This window comes from Hyposmocoma kahamanoa, unplaced genomic scaffold (assembly GCF_003589595.1).
Source record: "Hyposmocoma kahamanoa isolate Upper Pololo Valley unplaced genomic scaffold, ASM358959v1 62, whole genome shotgun sequence".
Lineage (NCBI taxonomy): Eukaryota > Metazoa > Arthropoda > Insecta > Lepidoptera > Cosmopterigidae > Hyposmocoma > Hyposmocoma kahamanoa.
Genome location: NW_020653850.1, coordinates 7,775,008 through 7,798,113, shown reverse-complemented (window position 1 = coordinate 7,798,113; position 23,106 = coordinate 7,775,008). Strand labels below are relative to the sequence as shown.

The following is a 23,106-nucleotide window of genomic DNA, read 5'->3' as shown; positions in this document are numbered from 1 at the left end:
AAACACTGGGTTGCTACATTACAAAAATAAAACCTATAGGGATGGCACTGGACAAAATATCGTACTTAATGGGTCCACGACACTCTAAATAAATACATCTGACTATTTCACTCAAGGGCAATAAATTTATTAACTGGTACCTGTTGTACACGCAAAATTTTGAACCGCAAGCAGTTTTGAAGACTCAATCGTCTGTTTTTATTTATTACGTTACTAGGCAAATAAATTGTAGTTTATTGAAATCATAACTTATTTATTTATTTTATTTAATCATTTATTGCACAGGAAAAACACAAACCACATTTAATAAAAGGAAAACATAGATAAAAGATACTGCTTATATTTCTGAAAGAAATTTCTTCCTTCGGACCTAAATACAGGACATAAAAATTACAGCAACGGGATTATGTGCACAACAAAACAAAAATTAAGTAATAACAAAAACAATATCAATGACATTAAATTATTAGAAATTACATAAATATTTAGATTTACAATAAATATATGAAATGGATAAATATGAAAGTATTAATTACAATTTATATCAACTTATCATAATCCAGAAGTTTACCACAAAGGAAGACTTCATATTATTATTCTAGAATACTATAAACAACAAAGACTTTAAATCATATACAAAGCCACTTATATACACGTTTTTGAGATCTAACTAGTTAATATTCTATTGATCATAACAAAATAAAGTAAATGCGATGTGCGCAGTTAAAACCAGTATGCATACTCGTACATAATATGTGATTTGCGTCAGCAGCTTAACGAATATATATTGTATTATTATTTAACTAAGTGTTGAATGATCACAAAGGACCATCTGGATTAAGACACATTTAATTAAACGATATTGTTTATAGACACGATAAAGCTGAACTGATCTTCATATTCGACGACAATGTGTGACTGATCATAATTTATTTACAAGATAAAGTGAAAATATAACGTTCACAAATCGTAGAAATATAATTTAAAGTCGGACAGAGAAACTAACTATTATTTATTCAATAACTTATGATTTACTTTTAAGAAGGGTTCAAAATCATCAAATTTATTTTATTACATATAATTATGTATGATAATTTGATAATTATCTTGATAATTATCCATGTTGATTGTTACATTAATTTGTTTAATTTAATTTTTGGTTAAAAATGAAAACATTAAATAAAAAAAACACATTTAAAATTATTAATAATTGCTTTAAAACATCAAAATTATTAATAATAATACCAAGATTTTTTTAACAAGTAAATATTATAAATCACAACATTGTAAGACTTTTGAGAATGGCATTTGATACAAATTGACACAATGAATCAATCTCTATGCGGTAAATCGTTTTCGAAAACGCTTGTCGCGACATTATTAACGATAGTTTTTTATTTTTCCAACAAATTTTATAATAATACAGAAATTATCAATGTATGATGATTATTATTATCGTAATAATTACGTTGATAATTAACAATAATAATTATCTTGAAAACCATCAATAATAATTTAAATTTCCTTCAGTAGCAGTAGAGCTACTTATGAAAGAGTTCGTCCAGGGAAGTACTGCCACCATACCTATTTCTGCCGCCAAGCCGTAATGTGAGGGTGAAGGTGCTGGTGATATTACGGACACATGGGATTTGTCAACTTATGTCTCAGGGTGACAGGTGCAATGGCAGTGCCGCTCAGATTTTTGCGATTTAAAGCTGAGTGGCACTGCAACTGTTATGGACCGGCTTACTACCGCCTGACACGACTTGTTCGTCCCATCACTTGAAATTTAAAAAAAAATAAAATTACCGTGATAATTAACAACAATCATTATCTTGGTAGTTATCAATAATAATTATCACTTTTGAACCCTGCTTTTAAGTTAAGTATATTTCATGTCACGTGTTTCATTATATCGAATGTTTGGTCTTGTCTTACAGATAGTAAAAATGGTGCAACGTGTGGCGACAGATGAACGTCCGTTTGAGACGCCATCATCGGACGAGAGCGGACTGGGGCGCAGTGACTCTCCTAGTGAGGAATCTCAGCCAGAGGCAGCATTAGTAAGTACTGTAAATCACTGGTACAACAATAATATAACGGCCGGAGATTCCAAATCGCCTGAGATCGCGTTCCTAGAAGACAGTAATATCAGAACGTTACATACCGTGAGACGGATCCTTACTGTTTCAATATGGTAACCAAATGTACTAGCCTTTTGAGAACTGATGTCTGAAATCTGAATCTGAAGTCTTTACAAACCGGCTGATCTGGGGTCAGGATCTGGCTGAGGTCCGTATGCAAACTTGCTTCCATAGGTTATAGTGCCCTTCCAGTATAACCAAGAAGTTGACAGGGAACCCTACCTCTATGAACAAAACAATATTTATAAAGAAAGATATGGCACTCTTAATTGTATGAATGTTTTAGCGGGTAATGCATAAATAAGTAAATGAAAATTTAGCAAAAAAACTACAGTAATCTTCTTTATGAAATTGAATTTGTTTATCGATATTAAAATCTCTTTTTGAGACAATTTAAAAGCAAAACTAAATCTGACGCGGTACTTCAACGTCATTTGATTTGGTTGGAACTTGATTATCATGGCTTGTGTGTAGTACAAAATTTTTATATATAATTAGCGGCTTAACGAGATGCCGCCGATATTAATAAACATTTGCTATGGTCTTTGTGCTGCTTGTTAATGCAGTCGTTATTGGCGTAGCCGGGTACCAAATCATAAAAACAGCACAGAAGGTGGTAGAAGGAATAAATTTATCTGAGGCTGTTGAGACATTGCAACAACAGAAAAGCAACTTTAGTTCAACATTTTCAAGTGTCAGATCATCATTCAAGTCGTCCACGAGAAGTATTGAAAGCGAAAGTACGCTGCAATGCATTACTTCATGTGCCTGCGACAGTAACACCACATCTGAAAGTGATGTATCTTCAGTTAACTGAATAAAATATAGAAGTACACAAATAAAGCGAAAGAAAAAATCGAATAACGTTAACTTTAAAAAGACATGACTGCTTTAGAAAAGAAATTGAAGAGATTAAGAATGTTGCGTAACATTGCAGAAAAGCTTATCAATGCTTGTCTCTTGGCAACCATATCGTTGGCATTTGCAGAAGTCACTATGACGGTATTACTATTTCTGTTATAAACAATTTTAAGGTGAAGAAGCAGAAAAAAAAGAAATGCTTTACGGGACATGCAGTCTTCAACTCTCCTTGGGTTGTGCGGATTTCTTTCTGAGTTTCTAGTATATGATTTTCGGACACTCACTGTCACCATTAATTTAAATTACTTCATCGTTACTGGGACTACTAACATCGTAATATTAACAAGTAGCAAGTAATGACTTTGGAATCCTTTTTAAACAGAACAAACAATACGGCTGCTTCGCAAAAGTAATTTGTTGGTCAGCATGAATATATGGACAAGATTGTATGATTGATTGATTCTCGAATTTCTCATCGGAAACTATTACGTACTATGAGTTTTAAAAGCTTGTGGCACAGTAAGGCAGAAATCCTTCTTAGAGTAGCTCAATGCATTTTTGAAGTGGCTGTTTGGATCGTCTTAGTATCTTGCGTAATCTTTGCCCAATGATGGAGCGGAATCAAAGTATACATTATTATATAAAAAAAAAAGTCCATGATGTGAATTTATAAACAAAACAGTGGCACATTGTAATTTGCCACTGAAAGTCAGCTAAGGCATATTAATAGGCATAATAATAATATAAATGTCAGGTTAGCCCCGGAAAATAAAGTTGGGAATAAAAGTTATTTCGATAATTAAATATTTTATTTCTCCTTTGTACATTATTTTTGGATTAGTTGGCGATTGAATAGGAGCAGATTATGGCCAACAGGGTGGCCAATTAATGTAATACAATTGCTGTTTGTAGTGTCGTTAAAAGGCAACAAGTCAGTGTCAAATTTGGTGGTCAAACTTCATTCATGGAAACGCAAGGTACACTTATCACTAAATGGGATTATATTACACTATTAATGGTATTAGTAGTCGTGACCTTGCTGTAGTTTGAAGCGCAATGGAAGCGCACCAGTATAAAATATAATATTAGGAGATTAAAAGTAAAATAAGCGAACGCCGCGTGTCTTGTCCAATTATTAGTGAAAAGATTGCAAGTTACTGTATGTTTGGTCAAATAATTTGGTCTAAATTATTCAGTCATTTTAAATACGTGTTTACGTACGTTGGTGTTTACCAATAATTAAAACGAAATTTATGTTTGAGGCTGTCATCGCAAAAGTGGTGTAACCCACAAAAACTTTTTTCTACAATATTACTTGAAATCATTAAACTATTTATTTTCACACACATAACAAAAAAATAATAATTTACAGAATAGAGAAAAAAATATTTATACAATTTACAGAAATAATTAATAGTAATAATTATAATTGTAAAAAAAAAAATCAAAATAAAAAGAGTTAAATCAAAATAAAAAGAATAATGTATGTGTGTGACGGACACGAGCTCAGGAAAATGTTGAAATCAGTTCGCAATGATTTGAACCCTGATTTTCAGCCCGACTCGACCATAGCAGCTCTACGTAGTCGATCACACACACAAATCGCAAACAAACATCAATTGAAGATAAAATGATTGATGAAAATACTCATAATAATGATAATAATATTTCATTAGAAATGAAAATAATAAAGTTATTTTACACAACAATTCTACATAACATATTCTACATATAGACCGCACAGGTTGCAGTTTTTTTACTTTTACTTGGGTTTCATGTACTCTTTTTTTGGTCTACCTGCTGGTATTCCTCTTAAAATGCATTTTCTGGTTTGGAAGAAATCTGTGTTCACGTAAGGGTGGAGGCAGGTTATTCCAGATCTTTGATGCTGAGTACTTGAATGAACCCTTACTTCCGATTGTTTTATGAGATGGAATTCTTAACAAATTGCCTTTACTTCGTAGATTTATGTTAGATTCAGCACCTCTCCATTCCAGTTTCTCGTGCAAACATGGTGGTCGCTTCATAAATATTATTTTGTGAACAAGGCAAGTGAGATGTATGTATCTGCGCGCCTCCGTTTTCAGTTTTTTCTCTTCATTTAGGTACGGCGTGATATGTGCTCGTTCAGGTATTTTATAAAAGAAACGGGCACATGCATGTTGTATCCGCTGAATGCTTTCTTTGCTTTCGCTAGAAGTCGCGGACCGTAAACCGAATCACAATAATTGAACTGTGACAAAACAAGCGACTCCACCAAAATTTTTCTGACCGGTAGAATCAGATCATCCTTATGTTGTATAGTAACTTAAGTCTATACAAGCAATTTTAAATTTTAACGTTCAAATGCTCAGCATAGCGCAGTTAAATGATACTACATGATTATTTTACATTTGAATGCTATTTTGACGTGTAAAAAATATTTGATATTGAATTTTTTTATGTTTGAAAATAATATCCAAATGGAAAATAATCATGCACTTTGCTCATTTTAAGAAATATTGTACGAAAAAAAAATGTGGGCTACACCGCTTTTGCGCCGATAGCATCATTTATAAATGGATATGTTTTCAGGAAGAAACACATCTTTACATTGAACTACACTGTAAATTATAGCTCTCTTTTACAATGTATAGTGTAATAACGGGTCAACGACATGTACTAACGTGTTTCTTTTTGTTTTTTTTTTTAATTCTAATGTAAGTGTGATCTCCATCTCATCTGATGGAAAGTGACGACCTCATCGACCTCATCGACGATGGAGCATGCACACCTAGATAATGCCTATTCACTCTCGCCTTGAAAAGGTCCAAGTTATAACGTTCAGGGAATAAGTTTGCAGGCAGGGAATTCCACCCCATAGCCGTTCGCCATATAAATGTGGAAGCGTAACGCTTCGTGCGAATCTTCGGAATATCCACAACATAGGGATGGAAGGTTTTTGGCGGGTTCATTGGTATAACACTGCTGAGACCTGAAACCCATAGCCTTTATACTAAAAGTCAGTTGCTTAAAAGTTAAAAGTAAATTCTCCTTGAACTTGACGATAACGGCTATGTCAAGGTTTTCATGTCATAAAATCTCGCAAACGTAAATAGTAGTTTAAACATACACAAAAGGCTGTTCATTTCAGAACCGGTTACCATCAAACATAAAGTTGAAGTAATATTAATGCATGCGCTTGTTACATAAGAAATTATTTCAAAAAGGTCATTTGGTAGTAATGTATTGCAATGGATAATTACAATGATGGTTTCGGAACTATGGGACACTGTGACGGATTACACCGGCGAGGGTGATGCGAAATCTTCTCGAGATCCGAAGTCAACTCGTATCGAAGAAGATTGTGTGAAGTATCGTTTCGGTCTTTCCTTTACTATCCGTATGGTTCACTATTCTTTAAATTCTAGGGTTTTAGGTTCATAGATCAAAGCAAAGACCTAAGTAATATCAGTCTCTACTGCTCTTTTTTCTTATAATATCAACGAAACAAACAAGTCGTGCGCCTGATGGTAAGCGACAGATGCAGTACCACTAATAAAAAGATTGTGTTAGTAATTATCATTAACTAGTGGAGTAATTTCACATAAAAATAATTAAATATCAATGCAATACAAATTTAAATATAATAAATAGCGACATCTCTAGCCGGGGCTGGTGGGTGTAAAAGTATCTAACTGGGTGACGATATATCATAGATTTCTCAAAGATGGCGCTACGGCTAAAAAGTCATTGAAAAACCAAATACAAAGAAGCACCTAGAAAAATTCGTGAGATCCACTGGTTCGTTCCGTGGCTTAGATGGTATAGCGTCTGGCATGGTATGCTAGAAGACGTGGATTCGTATCCGGCCGGATCGAAGGATTTTTTTATGAGTGTTCGATCTTTGTATTAATCATTATAACAAGTTCTATTTACCTGTGATCACCAGCACTTCAAAGCCAAAACGCAGTAATGTTCACATTACTATTAAGGTTTTGGGACTTGTCAACTTCTATCTCAGGGTGACGGGGGCAGAGGCAGCGCCCCTCAGATCTTTGCAGTTTAAAACTCGGCGTGGCACTGCAACTGCTATAGACAGGCGTGTCGTTTGCTACCAACGCACGACTTGTTCGTCCTGTCACTTGGTATCCCAAAAAAGGCATCTTGTGTACTTTCACAACGTAGATTTTCTTGTGTACTAAAAATCAATGACTTCATCTTCATATCATATCATCGTATGATCTATACGCACGGTGTAGTTTACGTAAGCTATTAAATATTTGTGATGTTAAAAATCATTCTTCTCAGGGGAATTTCACCTACGAATGAGTAGTGGTTTTTACTCGTTTTCAAGTGATCAATTTATTACCAACGAAATACAAGATAATTGGTTTGATTCTCGCAATCTAAAACTCTTGGAGTGGCAATGGACTAGCAAATCGATGAATCGATAACCGACGAAGAAGCGACTTCTTGAGTGGAGACCACGGCTCGAAAAACGTAGCGTAGCCCTCTGGTGAGATGGATAGGTTTACACGAGTAGCCGACAAGCTGAGGACCGGGCGAAAGGGCGCACATTAAGAGAGGCATATGTCCAGCAGTGGACTGCGTTAGGCTTGATGATGATGATGATGAAAGTTTTTGGAATCATAGTTCTGCAATTAATATTGTTCTATAAAATTTCGCAAAATTTCGAAAAAGATATATTAAGTTGAGTTTTTGTGGATTTATAATATAAAATATTTATCTTCAGGTGGTACCACCGGATGGCGGATGGGGCTGGGTTATCGTGGCTGCATCTTTCATGTGCAACGTGTTAGTCGACGGTATCATTTTCTCCGGAGGAATACTGCTTAAACATATTAAAACAGAATTCAATGTGAGTAAATTTTCTTATTTATATTTCCGCTGTGATTTTCTTCGCACTATTTTGGGATTTACTTTACAATACAACGAGCGCGGGCGCGTGCGACTGTCCCGCTCTAATATACAAACTGGATGACGGGTTTTTTTCTAAAGCCGTGGTAGCCTAATGGTTTGACCTACCGTCTTTCAGGTAGAGGACGTAGCTTCCAATTACGGCTTCTAAATTTGTCGAAATTTATGTGCGAAATTTAATTTGAAATTTACTATTAGCTTTTCGGTAAATGAGAACATCGTGATGAACTGCGCGTCAAAGAACATTCAGAGCCCTCGGAAAATGTGAGTAATCTCCCAGCCGTATTAGGCGTGGCGGACTATGACCTAAAACCACGCCTGAGAGGAGACCCGTGCCCAGCAGTGGGTCATATAAATAAGTTAATGTTGTTGATCGAAAATTACGAGATTTTGAGTCCGTCTAATTTCGAAATTTTATAAATTAATTGTGTTTTCTGTCATATTAGTTTTTAGATCGTGTAACTGGTATAATGCAATGGTAGTAAAAGTCTGAGATAATTTTTTCCTCTAATAATATAAACTAGAAACCTTGAATGGATGGAACCCTCGACTGAGCAGAGACCCGTGCTCAGCAATGGGACGTATTGATGATGATGATGGGCTTTCGTAATTTCCATTTAAGTATAATTCCCATTCCATTAATATTTAATTAAAGTTTTAGATGTGAAGCATTTCTTTTCCTTTTGTTGAAAAGGAAAAGAAATGCTTTACAAGCCCATGGCAGATTGCTGCCATGGCCTTGTAAAGCCATAATCAGATGGGTTTTCTTAATGGCGATGGAGGAAGTTGCTCTTGCGAACATCATGCCCTGTCATGGTTTGTACTGGTGTTCACATTCGTTGATCCAGGTCTAAGATGAGCCATCATTTCAACCGCGTTGGGTTTTGTGAATGCAATAAGTTTCTTGCCAATTCGTTCTTGTGGATAAGGAGTCGGGCTTTATATTTTTTACTGTAATTCTTTACTTCTTCTTTTATCAAAGAAGTTGGCATATTGAAATATTGATGGATCTCAATATTCCTTATAAACCATGGTGCACAAGATATATTTCTCAGTGCTGTGTCCTGAAATCTCTGCAATATCTCGGAGATTTGTGTTGCTGGCTGAGCCCCAGGGCTTTACGCCATAAGTCCAGATGGGTTTGATGATGCACTTGTACACCATCAACTTATTGTGAAGTGAAAGTGGAGTTTGTCGACCTATCGAGCTAAAATTGAATGCAACATGAGAGTATATGTCTAAATAAAAAAAAAAAAAAAAAAACTGTCCAAAATTTCGAAATAGCTTTTGCTGAATTTTTGGAAATATATACAATAGCTACAACACGTTACGTAGCTACTAGTGTGCATGCTAGTAATATTTTAATCTCCATGGTCGTAGACACGTGCTACTGAAATATAATTATAATACCATAAGTATAATTAGTTCTTTCAAACCGTTTTCCTTCCTGTAGTTACTGGGATAATTGTTAAAATAATACAAGTGTCCTTAACACGAATTCAATCAAACGAATGATTCACAAATATTTTAAATTAAAATAGTTTACTATACAATTCTTACTTTATCAACATTCCGATGATTGATTACTATTGACATTCATTCTTTACAAACTTCAACGAATAGATAACCTAACCGGTAGTGTAGTAATAATGACGAAATGGTTATAAAATTACTCATACTTACATTACACCCATACTTACCTATATCTATTAGTTTGCAAAATTAGTCAAGGATAAGTTAAGAAAAAAAAATGAACAGAAGAATTTAAAACGATAATTAAACCTTTTTGACATAAAAGCTACCCATTGTAAGTCGTCTTTACCTGAATACCATGTAATATAATTTACACGAGGAAATCACAAAATAGTGTATTCAAAAGATACCTACTGTAGACAAGTTTTCTATCAATAACAATTGTTTCATGTGTGGCAAAATGTTAAAATGTGTCGATAAACTAGTTTGAAGTTGAAAGATCCAGCGCAGACGTCTCGTGTGCAATCTATTTTTAGGCCGCGACCACACAGACCACACCCTCGCGACTCGTGAGACGTACTTGCGTCAGCGCCAAGCCTCCACTTTAATACACATCCAATTTATTCAGATCCATGTTTTTGTTTCAGTGTCATCTATTTCATAATTTACTGCACGGTATCAATGTTCTTTTCACCAATCATTTCATTTAAAAAGAACTTTACCGATGTACATATTTTTCAAATTAAAATATTATATTAAAAATTTTAAATATGATACTAAAACACAAGCCAAAAATTTAAAAAAAACTAATTTCCATACAAATTTGTCGTCGATACTAGACTAAATAGAGTCTAAAATAGAAAGCTTAAACAAAAAATAGTTTCATGACAAGGACACTTTCATATTTCAATTGCTATTCTCTCACGTGCAACAAAAAGTGTTATTGTAGATTTACAGAGCTCAAGTTATATTTGTCATAAGCGGTAATAAAACTATTTTGAATACACTATTTGGGCTCTGTGCAGAAACGACATGTGTTTTGACGCTGTGTTTCCGTTAGTATGTTGCGGTTTTGACGCATTTTAAATTGCCTATCAATTTATTTTAATTATTTTGCTGACCGTAACTGCGTACTATTTTAAGTAGACTTTTGCGTCAATAGAATTTGAAGGTGACCAATGAATGAACGTATTTATTAGGTGCTGACTATTGGTAATCATTTGGTTCTAAGAAATGGAGTGCCGGAAAATTAATTTGTAATTGTCACAAAGTGCCAGACAACTTCACCACTTGCCTGGTCGCAAAAGACGGAATTCCCAGTACTACGAGTACCAGAGCACCGGAATTCACTCTGGGGTACTTTCCAGAACACCCATGCCAGAACCAACCGTGGCCGAACGGTTACCATACTGGTGTACCACGCAGAGGTCTCTCGGGAGAAATATTTGTATGGCCTATATTTATTTATCTCGTAAGTTTTGGTGTAATTTCCGAGAATCGAACCCGACACCTCCGCATCTAGCGACCACAGTGTACACCGTTCAAGATCACCGAGATCGATCAACGTCATAAATATGTAATCTCTGTTCCCTTGATTTATATCCCGTACTAGTTTTCTATAAAAACCTAATAAGTATATTGATTTCCTTTTCGTAAACTGGCATGTCTATGGTGAATGGTAAGTGGTAATCATTTACACATTGTAGAGATACTTAAGAAGTGTGTCTTCAGAAAAACAAATAACTAATTATCAAGTGAGTGCAAAATTTTTATACTATTCTGTCAACGACCTTTCATTGTGCTACTTCCTGAATTTTTTAACGCTCAAAAATAGTTAGCTTGTTGAAAACGCATTATTTCAATCACTACACTGTTATATTTTTTATTTAGTAGTGAATTTTACTAGCAGCTAGAGCTTCTTGTGAGAGAGTTCGTCCTGGGCAGTACCTTACCTAATTCTGCCGCCAAACAGTAGTTAGCCAACGGAAAGTGTGCTGGTGAAATTACTAGCATTTGGGACTTGTCAACTTACGTCTCAGAGTGGATAGTGAAGAGGCTGTGCTCCTTCGATCTTTGTGATATAAAGCACTGAGTGGCACTGCAACTGTTGGCGTGTCATTTACCACCAGGCGCATGGAATGAAATAGTATTATAAAAAAAAGGAAAAAATTACTTGTTCCTCACGTCACTTGGTACTATAAAAAAAATATATCATATTGTATTTTATAAAGTGCATCCGGCGCAGCTCGACACCGCGCTTAGCGTCTCGCTGCATTTTATTTTATTTACGTTTTTTGTTTTAAGAAATATAGAAATTAAAGATTTTTTACATTGCACGTTTTATTGCATCGCTGCATCGCGCGGTCCGGCTGCGGCGATCCCTAAACCGGGTTACTACATTAAGGCTACGTCCAAAATTTTGTCTCACCACAAAAATTAAGAAGAGTATATTAAAATCTGCATGTAATCGACGAAATAGTCATAAACTTGAATGACTGACTTGATAGCTACTTTTGACTTCTAAAAATATATCGAAAACCGCAGGTAAGTTGTACATTCATATTTGTGCATATTTGTACTAAATTGACAAAAGTCCCTGGATGTTAAGTTCAAGTAATGTAGGCTTCTAGTTCTATTGCTAACTAGAAGCCTACATTACAATTTTTCATCTGCAACAACTGTCTATATTGATTATGGACGAACAAGTCGTGCGCCTGATGGTAAGCTACATGTCTGTCCATAACAGTTGCAGTGCCACTCAGAGCTTTAAATCGCAAAGATCTGAATGGCACTGCCACAGCGCCATAAACTGAGGCATAAGTTGACAAGTCCCATGTGCCTGTAATTTCACCAGCACCCTTACCCTTCAAAACCGGAACACAGTAATGCTGACATTGCTGCTGAAATAGGTAAGGTGACAGTACTACCCTGGATGAAGTCTTTCACAAGGTGCTCTACTGCGTCTAAAATATGTAGAAGCCTAGAAGAAGTTTTGGGGTTTACTAAGAAAACATTATTTTTATTTAAACACTTTAACAATCATTATAAACAAATACTCTGTACATAAAAACTTATATAATGAATGAGCTGTAAATTAGAAAGGCGGATTTACGTAAAGCCTCGTAGACAAACGCAAAGTCTATTATTACCATAATGTTAAGGCCAAGGCCTTAATCTGCAATAAATAGACGATTATTCTGACAATTTGCTATATTGACTCGCCGATCAAATAGATTTATGCAGCATTTTTGTATTTACATTGGTCGGAGCAAGATAACCTTTCATTCATCACGCGACGGTTCATTGTTTTAATCAATTGATAACAGCTAAATAGGACGATTTTATTGACGTTGTGTTCTCTATTTTTTTGGCTGGCTGGTTTATGCTGCTTGTGATTAGTTGGGATTGATTTATTCCAAACAAAAAAATAAATTGTCTCGTGTACGAAAAGTTATAAAGATTTTTTTTGTTAATCAAGTTCCTAAGAACGGTGCTGTGTTACAATCGCGACAACCTAAGTTGGGCAGGGCGTTTGGACGAATGCCGTTCGCGACATCTCCAAAGAGCCTACACCACTCGCTAGCGAAGTAATCGAGCTATTGTTTCCCAACATTATTTATAAATGCACCATTTGCACCCGTATTTTCGATTACTAGAGAAAATATAACATTATGATCGCGTGTCTACTATAGGTAGGGTATTGATTGCTGGAGCTACATGGCCTAGCTGCTGTTGTTACACATACGAAAGGAGACGAGGATCTAAATCGCGTATATTTGTTTTTCAAACCAACCAACATTTCGGGCCCTTTAAAGGGCCTATCGCGTGTGGGACTATTTAAATCCGATTTAAATCCGAAAAAAGAATTGCATTTCTTTTATTAAGTTAATACAAAAATACGGGAGTTTTCATGTTAGGTTACCTAATTTAAATATTCTAGAATATTACCATAAAATATTACTTAATATTCGTATGTAGGATCGTGAAATATTATTTAACATTTCACGATAGTATACTCAAATACTTAAGTAATAGAAACTGCCACCGAAATTTATAAAAAAACTGACCTGAAAATTACTCATATACATTTTCAATGGTAAAATAATATACGGAAAAGATAGAGCGCTGTTCCATTTACAAAGGATAAGCCACAAGTGACACATATTATGTTTTAAATTAATTTACACATTTAGGAAACAAAATATAGTATATGTATTCCTGTTTCGTTATTAGATTTATTGCAATGGTAGTTTCAACCTTATGGTAAATAACGAGTTTGACAGAGAATATTTTTTAACGTAAATGGGTATATGCATAAAAAATTATTTCATCGTAAATAGATCTATTCAACGATATCCAACTCAATAAGGTAGGCGTAAATTTTGTTAGCATCGCATTGGTTGCAAAAAAAAACTTTTTTGTTCTGTTTAAGGCTATCAATAAATACCTAAAGTCTTTATACCAAATTTCATGACAATAAGTGCATAAACGAGCGTGCAAAAATACTCGGACGTTTGGTATAATAAAACTATTAGGATTTCTAGTCTGACTACGAAAACCCTTAAAAACTAGACGGTCTTGCATAAGCAGACATTTCAATGTTCAACAATATTTATTAGGTACCCACACGTTCTATTAACGAAATCGAATCGCGAGAATCAAATTCCGAACCACTCGCAAACCAGTTGTACAAATTTTATTACACGTTCTGGTTTTCTCGAAAATTTTCCACAACATTTCGTGATAAGGAGGATTCCATGTATTATGTAACATTGGGAGACTGTTTTTAGGTTATGGCGCCGTCGTATATTTTTAGTTAAAGGCGTGTCTATTTGAAAGTATTTAGTTATCTTGCTTATCGATTTAAAATTAGGTATACTCTTTTTTTTTTCAGAGATATGGGTAAACGTAGATCGCTTCAAAGCCAGTTTATTTATAGACAGTTGAAAGCTTTTTTAACTTTGTCTTGTTTGCTATGCAAATAACTGATGGTAGAGAAGTCACAGTGTTTGTCTGTTTATATGAACTCGTATACAGCGGACCGTTATCACCTCAATACATTTATTGACGTCAAAGAAGCCTGTGGTGCTATTAATTAAACAATTTACGCGTCGGCAATCAGCTAACAAGTATTGGTTACCTCGGTGGCTCCACGGTTTGCACTGTGGGCGCTGGATGACGATGTCCCGGTTTCTATGCCCGGTATGACCATTTTGAGAAATGAACTTTTCTGAATTGGCTCTTGTCTGGCTTTCCAAGTGTCACGAATGTTTGACACGAGTCGCGTGTGATTTCATCGATGGGTCCTAAGTATACGGGCCAAACTAACAATTTGACCATTTTCACTTTTAAGAATTGGTAAGGTTCCGCTAGTTCGATCCTTGGTTTAGTTGGCATGGCATCTGGCACGGTTTGCTGGAAGACGTTGGTTCGAATCCAGCCGGATCGAAGGATTCTTTCTTAGTGTTCAGTTTTATGAGAAGTTAAATTGTTTTTGTTTCATCTGTACCAAAAACAAAAGACATTAATTGAAAATAAATGTCATGTCTGTCAAAATACGCTGCATAAGAGAAAATATTTTTGAATAGAAACCTTTAATAAAATTGAAACGTTCAGATTGCATAATGAAATTTTTCGAAAATAATCTATTGTTCTTAATACCAAGTGCCGGGACGAACAAGTAGTGGGGCCTGGTGGTAAGCGACACTCTTGTCCTAACAGTAGCAGTGACACTCAGAGCTTTAAAACACAAAGTTCTGAGGGTCACTGCCACGTGGCCCGTCACCCTGAGACATAAGGTGACAAATCCCATGTGCCTATAATGTCGTCAGCACGCTATTTCAAAATCGAAACGCAGTAATGCTCACATTACTGCTTGGCGGCTGAATTATGTAAGGTACTAGTAGTACTTCCCTGGACGACCTCTTTCACAAGGAGCTCTAATGCTGCTAAATTTATTATGAGTTACTGGTTTCGGAAACTTTCGCATATGCTAAGTCAGCACCTGTTCACTGCTATGACAATATTAGTCAATAAAGTGTTTATCTGTCTATCTATCTATCTACTTCGGTAATAATTCGAACGCAAAGTTTATAATGAGGGACTAATACAAGTACGGAAAGATATTTGTAGATCCATTTTATTTTACATTACATTTTATTTGTAGATTTGCTGCATAGTAACAACTCTAAATAGAGAGAGAAAATTCTCTTCGTACGTACATGATACAATATTCGCTTCATGTAGGTACGGTGTTATCAATATAGGTAACAAGCGTAACCTATTTAATAATCGCTGCGTTATGTTTGTTAATGCTATGATTTTCTCGTGCTATTTGCAAATACGTTTTAGAGTTGTTACTAAGCAGTAAATCTACTAAATATCTTTAGTACTGCAAGGCTTGTATTCGCGTCCCTCATTATAAACTCTCTATTCCGGTTATTACCGAAGTATATAGATGTTTAGATCTAGATAAACACTTTATTAACTGATATTGTCATAACTGAACAGGCGCTGACTCAGCATATGCGAAAGTTTCAGCTGTCCCTGGATGTCAGGACTAGTGTTGGATCATGGAAAAATTTCCATTTAGAAAAATGAATATTTTTTCTATATTTTTCCGCATTTAACAGTTGACATCTGTCAACAGTTGAAGATACTGAACGGAAATGAATGATTATTACTTAGATAGGGCCATAACATTAACAAAAGAAGAAGAAGAGAAATTATAAAGATTTTTTACATATGATTCTCTTTTTTCGCATATTATTATATTCGATAGAATTTTAATTTTATAATTCACGCTAAATAAAACTTCAAAACATATTTTTAAACGAAGAACATAATATGAGCCTTATAATTATATTTTTCCAAAATTTGAGATTTTTCGGAAAATTACACAAGAGTAGTTAGGAGCAACAAAAGGGATTACTTAAGTTATTTGTAAGTAAAATATAACGACTGTGACTAAATTTATACATTGAAATAATATACATACATAATGAAATGTAAATAGTGCATCTAAAATAACCTGTTAGATAAGTAAGTGCACGTGCGAGTGAGAATAAGTGCAGTTGTAGGAGAAAATTGTTACCGTAAATAGAATTTATTGTTGTATTTTGGTATTTATTTATAATGTGAATAGATAGTTGATAGAATGTGATAGAGAATAGATACGAAGTAAACATAAAATTCCTTTCTAGAAAGACTACGAAAAGACTACAAACACACTACACAAACTTTTGATGTGAGAGTGTAAGTGTTGTGTAGTACGTCCAATATCACAGAACAATAAATACAGTCGAAGTGCTTAAAGTACGCGATGTTATACATAGTAAGCTCAAGCTTAGTCCGCCATTTTCGCCGTGTTCTTACGGTCGTGTCAATTATCTCACGCAAAACCTCGAAAATCGTGAGAAAATGCATTACTTTGCTTCTTTGGAGTGCAAAAATGATAGTCTCACTATACTATCCATGATGGTGTTTCATATCATCATTAAGTCTTATTTTATTTCATGTTAATGAATTTACAATTTTCTATTTATATTTATTAACTTTTTTGGCGCAAGAAACGAAAGTAAACCTTATACCCCTGTAATATGGTCGCTTATTTTTTGGAAAACTAAGTAAACACATCGAATTCGTCGTCGTTCAACTATTAACCTCTAAATGGCAGCACATTGATTGAAATTTCAATTATAAATATATAAAGTCCAAACGTCGTAACTTGTAATAATAGGTATTGAACTTTTAAAGATATGCCAACAAAGTTGTTTAAATTATATGAACAGTCCAGAATTTGTTATTTCTTTTTAAATTAGACACTAAGACCAATCAATGTCAAGATTTCATAGTGTTTAATATATGATTGTGTCAGTTTTGGCGACAGCGGTTCTGATAGTAATCGAGGCACTATCTATGAAGGCACTTCCATTGTTTTTTTCTTCCGTGTCCAATACATACCATCCACAACGCAAAACTGCAGACGATAGTCGACAGCGTATTATAGCTGTAATCTTTAGTTCACATCTTTTAAAGTAATGTCTTGCGCTCAGCATGTTATGATATGATGTTATGAATATTCATATTCCGTTCGTGATGTTTAACATTTTGTAGACCGTCAATTTCTGATGCAATTTCATACTCGGTATCATCACTCTGTATAATAGCATCGCAGCGCTTCGGGTTTTAGCAATCTCGTTGCATGGCAGATATGCCATTACATTAGAAATTACTAAATAATAACAGATCCTGCGAAGAGGTTAGACAGTTCATAGTATAGTGAATTTAATTCCACGCAAATAAATAAGAAATAACAAGTTTTTTTGCTACTGCGATATTCGTCTTTTTTTGTGAACAACCACAACAAACAAAATAACCAGAAATAGAGACGAAATGTCATTTAATTTGTTTGAAAACTATTCTGCCAAATCATTACGGTGACAACTGCGCTCCGATTGGACATCCCGAATTCGAAATAATTGACGGGTGTCGTCGTATTGTTACACTTCAAAATCGAATTCAAAATCAAATTTCATAATTTAATATTTAATTACCGATGGAACGTGATTCAGTTTGTTTTATAATTGGCTGTTTTTGCCATACCACCGAATGGAACAGCCCCAATAGTTAGAAATGTTATCTTTATTGTAATAAATACAGAATACTTTTTGAATATATGGAGACGTACACGCAAGTTAGTTGTTGGCGCTGTACTATTTCAGCTGTCTAATTTGTGACTTCAGCGCAAACGAGAGTTGATATTTAAAAGTGATATCAGTACCATTTGACTGCAGAGTTGCCATGGATGGATGGCCCTTATTTCGTCTCTATTTCTGGTTATATACTCGATGCGTTTAAACGACTGACGCTGCGCTGGTTCATGTCCATCGAAGGATTTTTGTCATTGTTCGATCTTTGTATCAATAATAATAAATAACAAATGTTTTCAAGTGAAATCTTATGTAAAGTGTAACCTTGTGTAATATTTATCACTATTTATATTTATTGAAATGTGCTGTCAGACCTAGTCTTGTAGTACTTAACCAGTGTTGTAGCATCAGGAGCTACAATTAGACACAATTACCTATATTGGAAATTAATTTAAATCTATATCTATATAGTATATTTATTTTTTCAAACAAACCATCTTTTGAGGCCCTTTACAGGTCCTGTTATCATAGCCGACTGGGGCCTGTTGTTTCGTTTTTTTTTCTTTCAACTGTGACATTGTCAAAGTCATCAGTTCTCATATTGATGGAGCCATAAAAATAAAAAGTGAAGTGAAAGACCAGTTCGAAACGTTAGTTTGTTTCAATAAACAAATATACGTTATATCCGAAAAGTTTCACTTCCAATGTATAACAATCGCTAAAACCTAAGGATTCGATATAAATACCTAAACATGAAGAACATCAGAAAAAAATTCAATAAATAAATAAAAACACTGCACTATTGGAACAAAATTAATCACTAGGCAATGAAAGTGAAGAGACTAGACTAAAGATAAGACGACTCCCCTGAAAAAGACTAAGAAATCCTAGGATTTGCTCTTTATACACAAACATTTGTACACATTTATCATCCAAACTAACATAAAAGTCCGTTTACACGAGGCCAATCGCTAAGCCATTGCACGACATTATGGGCGTCGTGCAAATAGACACAATCCATTATGGAGTGTCTTCAGACCAGTGATAAAGACAACTAAGTAAATTAGAATGACTTAAAATTTTTTCGGGCCAATACCTTCCCCCACCACACGTGCATTGAATTGGCTTATGTAAAGGCCTTGTGTGAACGTGCATCCTGAGCCGCTCCACTAGTTTGCCTTGCCGTTTAGTAAAGAAATTTATTGTAATACTGGTTGTAGTGTAGATCGACATTGCGGATTTCGCACTTTTCACTAGATTAGCTTAATGGCTCGGTTTTCTGGATGGCTCGTCAATTGACCCTGTGTAAATGGGCCATTATAAATGCGAAAGTAATTCGTTCTGTTACATTTTCTCGCGTAAACCACTGAACCAATATCGATAAATTATGGTATTGAGACAGATGGGACCTAGGAGAAGGACATAGACTTCTTTTTATCACAAAAATCTTAAATGGGATGAAATGAGGGATGACAGTTTTTATGGAGAATCAACAAAACTAGAAAATTAGTATAGTACACTAGAGTAATCGAAGTACTTTTTCTACGCAGACGAAGTCGCGAGCACCAGCTAGTTTACAATATTTATTTCAAATATCATATACATCGAGACAACTTACAATAGCTACATGGGTTATTTTAATCCCAGTATTCAGAAGCTATCGACTTTTATACTATTTGTGTTAATTATGAATTAAATGTGTTCTTCTTCTTATCATGTTTCGTGGTGATGAAATGATTTACCAATCGACGTAAGGTACACGCCAGACGTATAGAATCGTACGTCGTGTGGGGAGGCTCCTTTCGTCCTCTCCATTGAGTGTTGAGATCAATCGCTAATCAAAACAGTAATTGAATACAATTACACAATGCCATAACCTAATTGTGCTAAAATTAGTGCAATTATAATGACAATTTCTCATTGCACTGACCTCTAACGCAATAATGCTGAAAATAGTATAAACGGTTGGTAGTCTGCCAAGACGCACGAAAAATTATTACGAGACCTCCGATGACTGTAATGCGGCGTGTTCACGATTTCGTAACACTGCTTCGTTAATAAACAGAAGAAAGGGAAAATTTACTAGCGCACCTGAAAATAACGCAACTGCTCGTCGTTGCCATAAATTACAATGACGCAAAAGATATTAAAAATATTTGTTTTATTATATTAACTTTATTTGAGATGATGTTTTAATAACGTCATATAACACTAATCCAAATACCATTTCTTTCCTCCAAAACTCGTAATGCAATAAATACAGAAGTAGGAGTAGAGAAGCAGTAAAGCACTTTGTGAAAGAGTTCTTACTTGGTATCATGAAAAAAAGTAGGGTTAATGCTAACTGTTGTAAATAACTTAGGGTCGTATTCTAGAACTCTACTCAATGCTCAAGTCAGAATTTGAGTATGGATTGAAGCACTCGAAATCATACTCAAGTCTCTTTCATTAGGGTCTTATTCCCAGTGCTTGAAATCATACTCCGATCCTGACTTGAGCATTGAGTAGAGTTCTGGAATACGACACTTAGGGTCGTATTCTAGAACTCTACTCAATGCTCAAGTCAGGATTTGAGTATGGTTTAAAGCACTCGAAATCATACTCAAGTCCCTGCCATTAGGGTCGTATTTCCAGTGCTTGTGTTTCCAGTGCAATCCTGACTTGAGCATTGAGTAGAGTTCTAGAATACGACCCTTAGAGTGGTTACACACGATGGTTACACGAGTGCATCGATGCAAACACGTGACTACATCAATACAAACGCGCGAATGCATCTATACAATCGCCTATAAATCCCAAGTGTAGCGATGCAATCGCGCGTTGGTATCGAGCAGTGGCGTGCTTGCATCAAGTTTGCATCACTGCTTAAAATCACGAGCGTGTGTAAGACGATGAGCGACTATTTGCATTGCGTTTGCATTGCTGCTAAACGTTGTTGTGTCTAACCGCTCTTGGATGTACGGGTTTGATAATGGGTAAATGAAACTCGTTTTACAGCATACATATGAAAACATTAAGAGGGAGCATGCTAAAAAAGTTTTGACGTTGGCTCCGCCCAAATTTGTGAAACAAATATATGCCTGAAGTTCACGTGACAAGCGACAGGAGATGTTGAATTTTGCGCATTAAAAGTACCAAATTCGTTTTAGCGGAATAACTCTAAAACTAAAGGGATTTAAAAAAAACCGTAGTCACAGTTGTCGATCATGCATAAATATAATTATCTAATTTTTATCCTAATAACCTGTAGCATTTCGTAGATAAATCGAAAAAATGTGCAAATTAGAGGTCATTTCGTCATTTTTATCTATCGAGGAAACTTTATTGATTTATGTTTCTGATTAATGTCTATGCTTGAATATATCGTGTAGTTACTCATAGAATAGTTTATTTTTAACTTTAAAGTGGATATACCCCTCTAAAATCAAATCAAATATTAGGAATTTTTCCTCTGGTCCCTCTTAATAGGATTCGACGCATAATGCCAAGGAAATATATACAACCACGATTAAGCTATTCTAATATTTTACTTGTTATATTTCCTATACTTTTAAATCAACGTCATAATAATTCTAAATAATGTATATTATATGAAAACATATTTATAATGATTTAACATTATACATATATTAACGAAGCACAGTTACGTTTTAGTAGCAGTAGAGCTTCTTGTGAAAGAGTTCGTCCAGGGAAGTACTGCCACCTTACCTATTTCTGCCCCCAAGCAGTAATGTCAGCATTACTGTTTTCCGGTTTTGAAGGGTAAGAGTGTTGGTGAAATTACAGGCACATGGGACTTGGCAATTTATGTCTCAGGGTGACGGGCGCTGTAACAGTGCCCACCAGATATTTGCGATTTAAAGCTCTGAGTGGCACTGCAACTGACAGGCGTGTAGCTTGCTATCAGGTGCACCACTTGTTCGTCCCGTCACTTGATATTATAAAAACAATACTCATATTATGTTATATGTTCAATACACAATCCAAATTTTTTTTAATAATCATCATATTTAAGCGACAAATATAAATTGCATATTAATGTGGATCGGCAAATAATTTTAAAAGTTTGCTTACCTTTACTTGTGTTCTACCGTACTTAATAGTATATAGATGAGTATTTCTTAACAACAGCTTTGTAAACTGTCGGATTTTTATTTATAGACTGAGTGTATTTTGAGTGCAGAACGGACTTGTGTACCGAAGGGAGGACATTTATGTAGAAGTAACAATCATAATCTGAATTTTCTTACGCTGCTAATGCTAAGATTAAAATTTTAACTTGGTACAGTATCAATTACACTGTAAATGATAAGATTTGTCTCGAACAATACTAAACACAAAACTACCTACGTCAAAAGGGCCTGGAATTACATCTATTTGCCAAGTTTTATTGAAATCGGTTACCTGAAAGTGCGCGAAACCGGATTCATTCCCTAGTTTGCCACCACTTCCAAGGTGGAATATTTTCTTCAAATTTAAATGGGACCCTTTCCTTCCTTACTTTTCCAACAAAAAAGAATCATCAAAATCGGTTCACATACGCCGAGGTATCGCGTAACATTCATAGAAAAAATAACATACAGTCGAATTGAGAATTTTTGAACTCCTTTTTTAAAGTCGGTGAAAAATTATATCGGAAGGATGAACGGATAAATCGATTTTGTTTAGGTAATAGTAGGTGTATGACCTTTAAAATTGGAAACACTCTTAGGTAACGAGATGGTCTAGAACACCATTACCATTCGATCAAAGCTGTATAAGTTCCCTTAACCTCTCTTCGATTAAATGTATTCTTCCACTTTAATTTAAAATTGTAATATCTAATAATATGAGTGCCCGTAGAAAATACTATACTATTACGTTAGTCACGGCATTGTAGGGATCGTTAGTTTAGCTTGTTGTATTAGAATTCTGCGCTTAAGCTATGACCAAGTACTTGGTACTTGAGTCCCGTTAGAATAACCAGTGGCCTAGCCGCAGGTCAAGCTTTACGACTAGAGTAAGACCATTCTTGATATGGGTAAAACATGTAGCAGAGTTTCTTGAAACAACTTCTT

At 34.9% G+C, this 23,106-nt stretch overlaps 1 protein-coding gene across 2 annotated transcripts in view; it reads left to right on the top strand.

Annotated features, from left to right (window-relative positions):
• LOC113229546 (monocarboxylate transporter 14) overlaps nt 1–23,106 on the top strand; it is a 52,297-nt gene that overhangs the window by 19,560 nt on the left and 9,631 nt on the right. For both annotated transcript variants that reach the window (XM_026463178.1, XM_026463179.1), the window contains exons 2-3: nt 1,941–2,063; nt 7,741–7,866. In XM_026463178.1, the coding sequence (XP_026318963.1) occupies nt 1,950–2,063; nt 7,741–7,866 (240 nt within the window). In that variant the 5' untranslated portion in view covers nt 1,941–1,949. The remainder of the gene's footprint in view (nt 1–1,940; nt 2,064–7,740; nt 7,867–23,106) is intronic.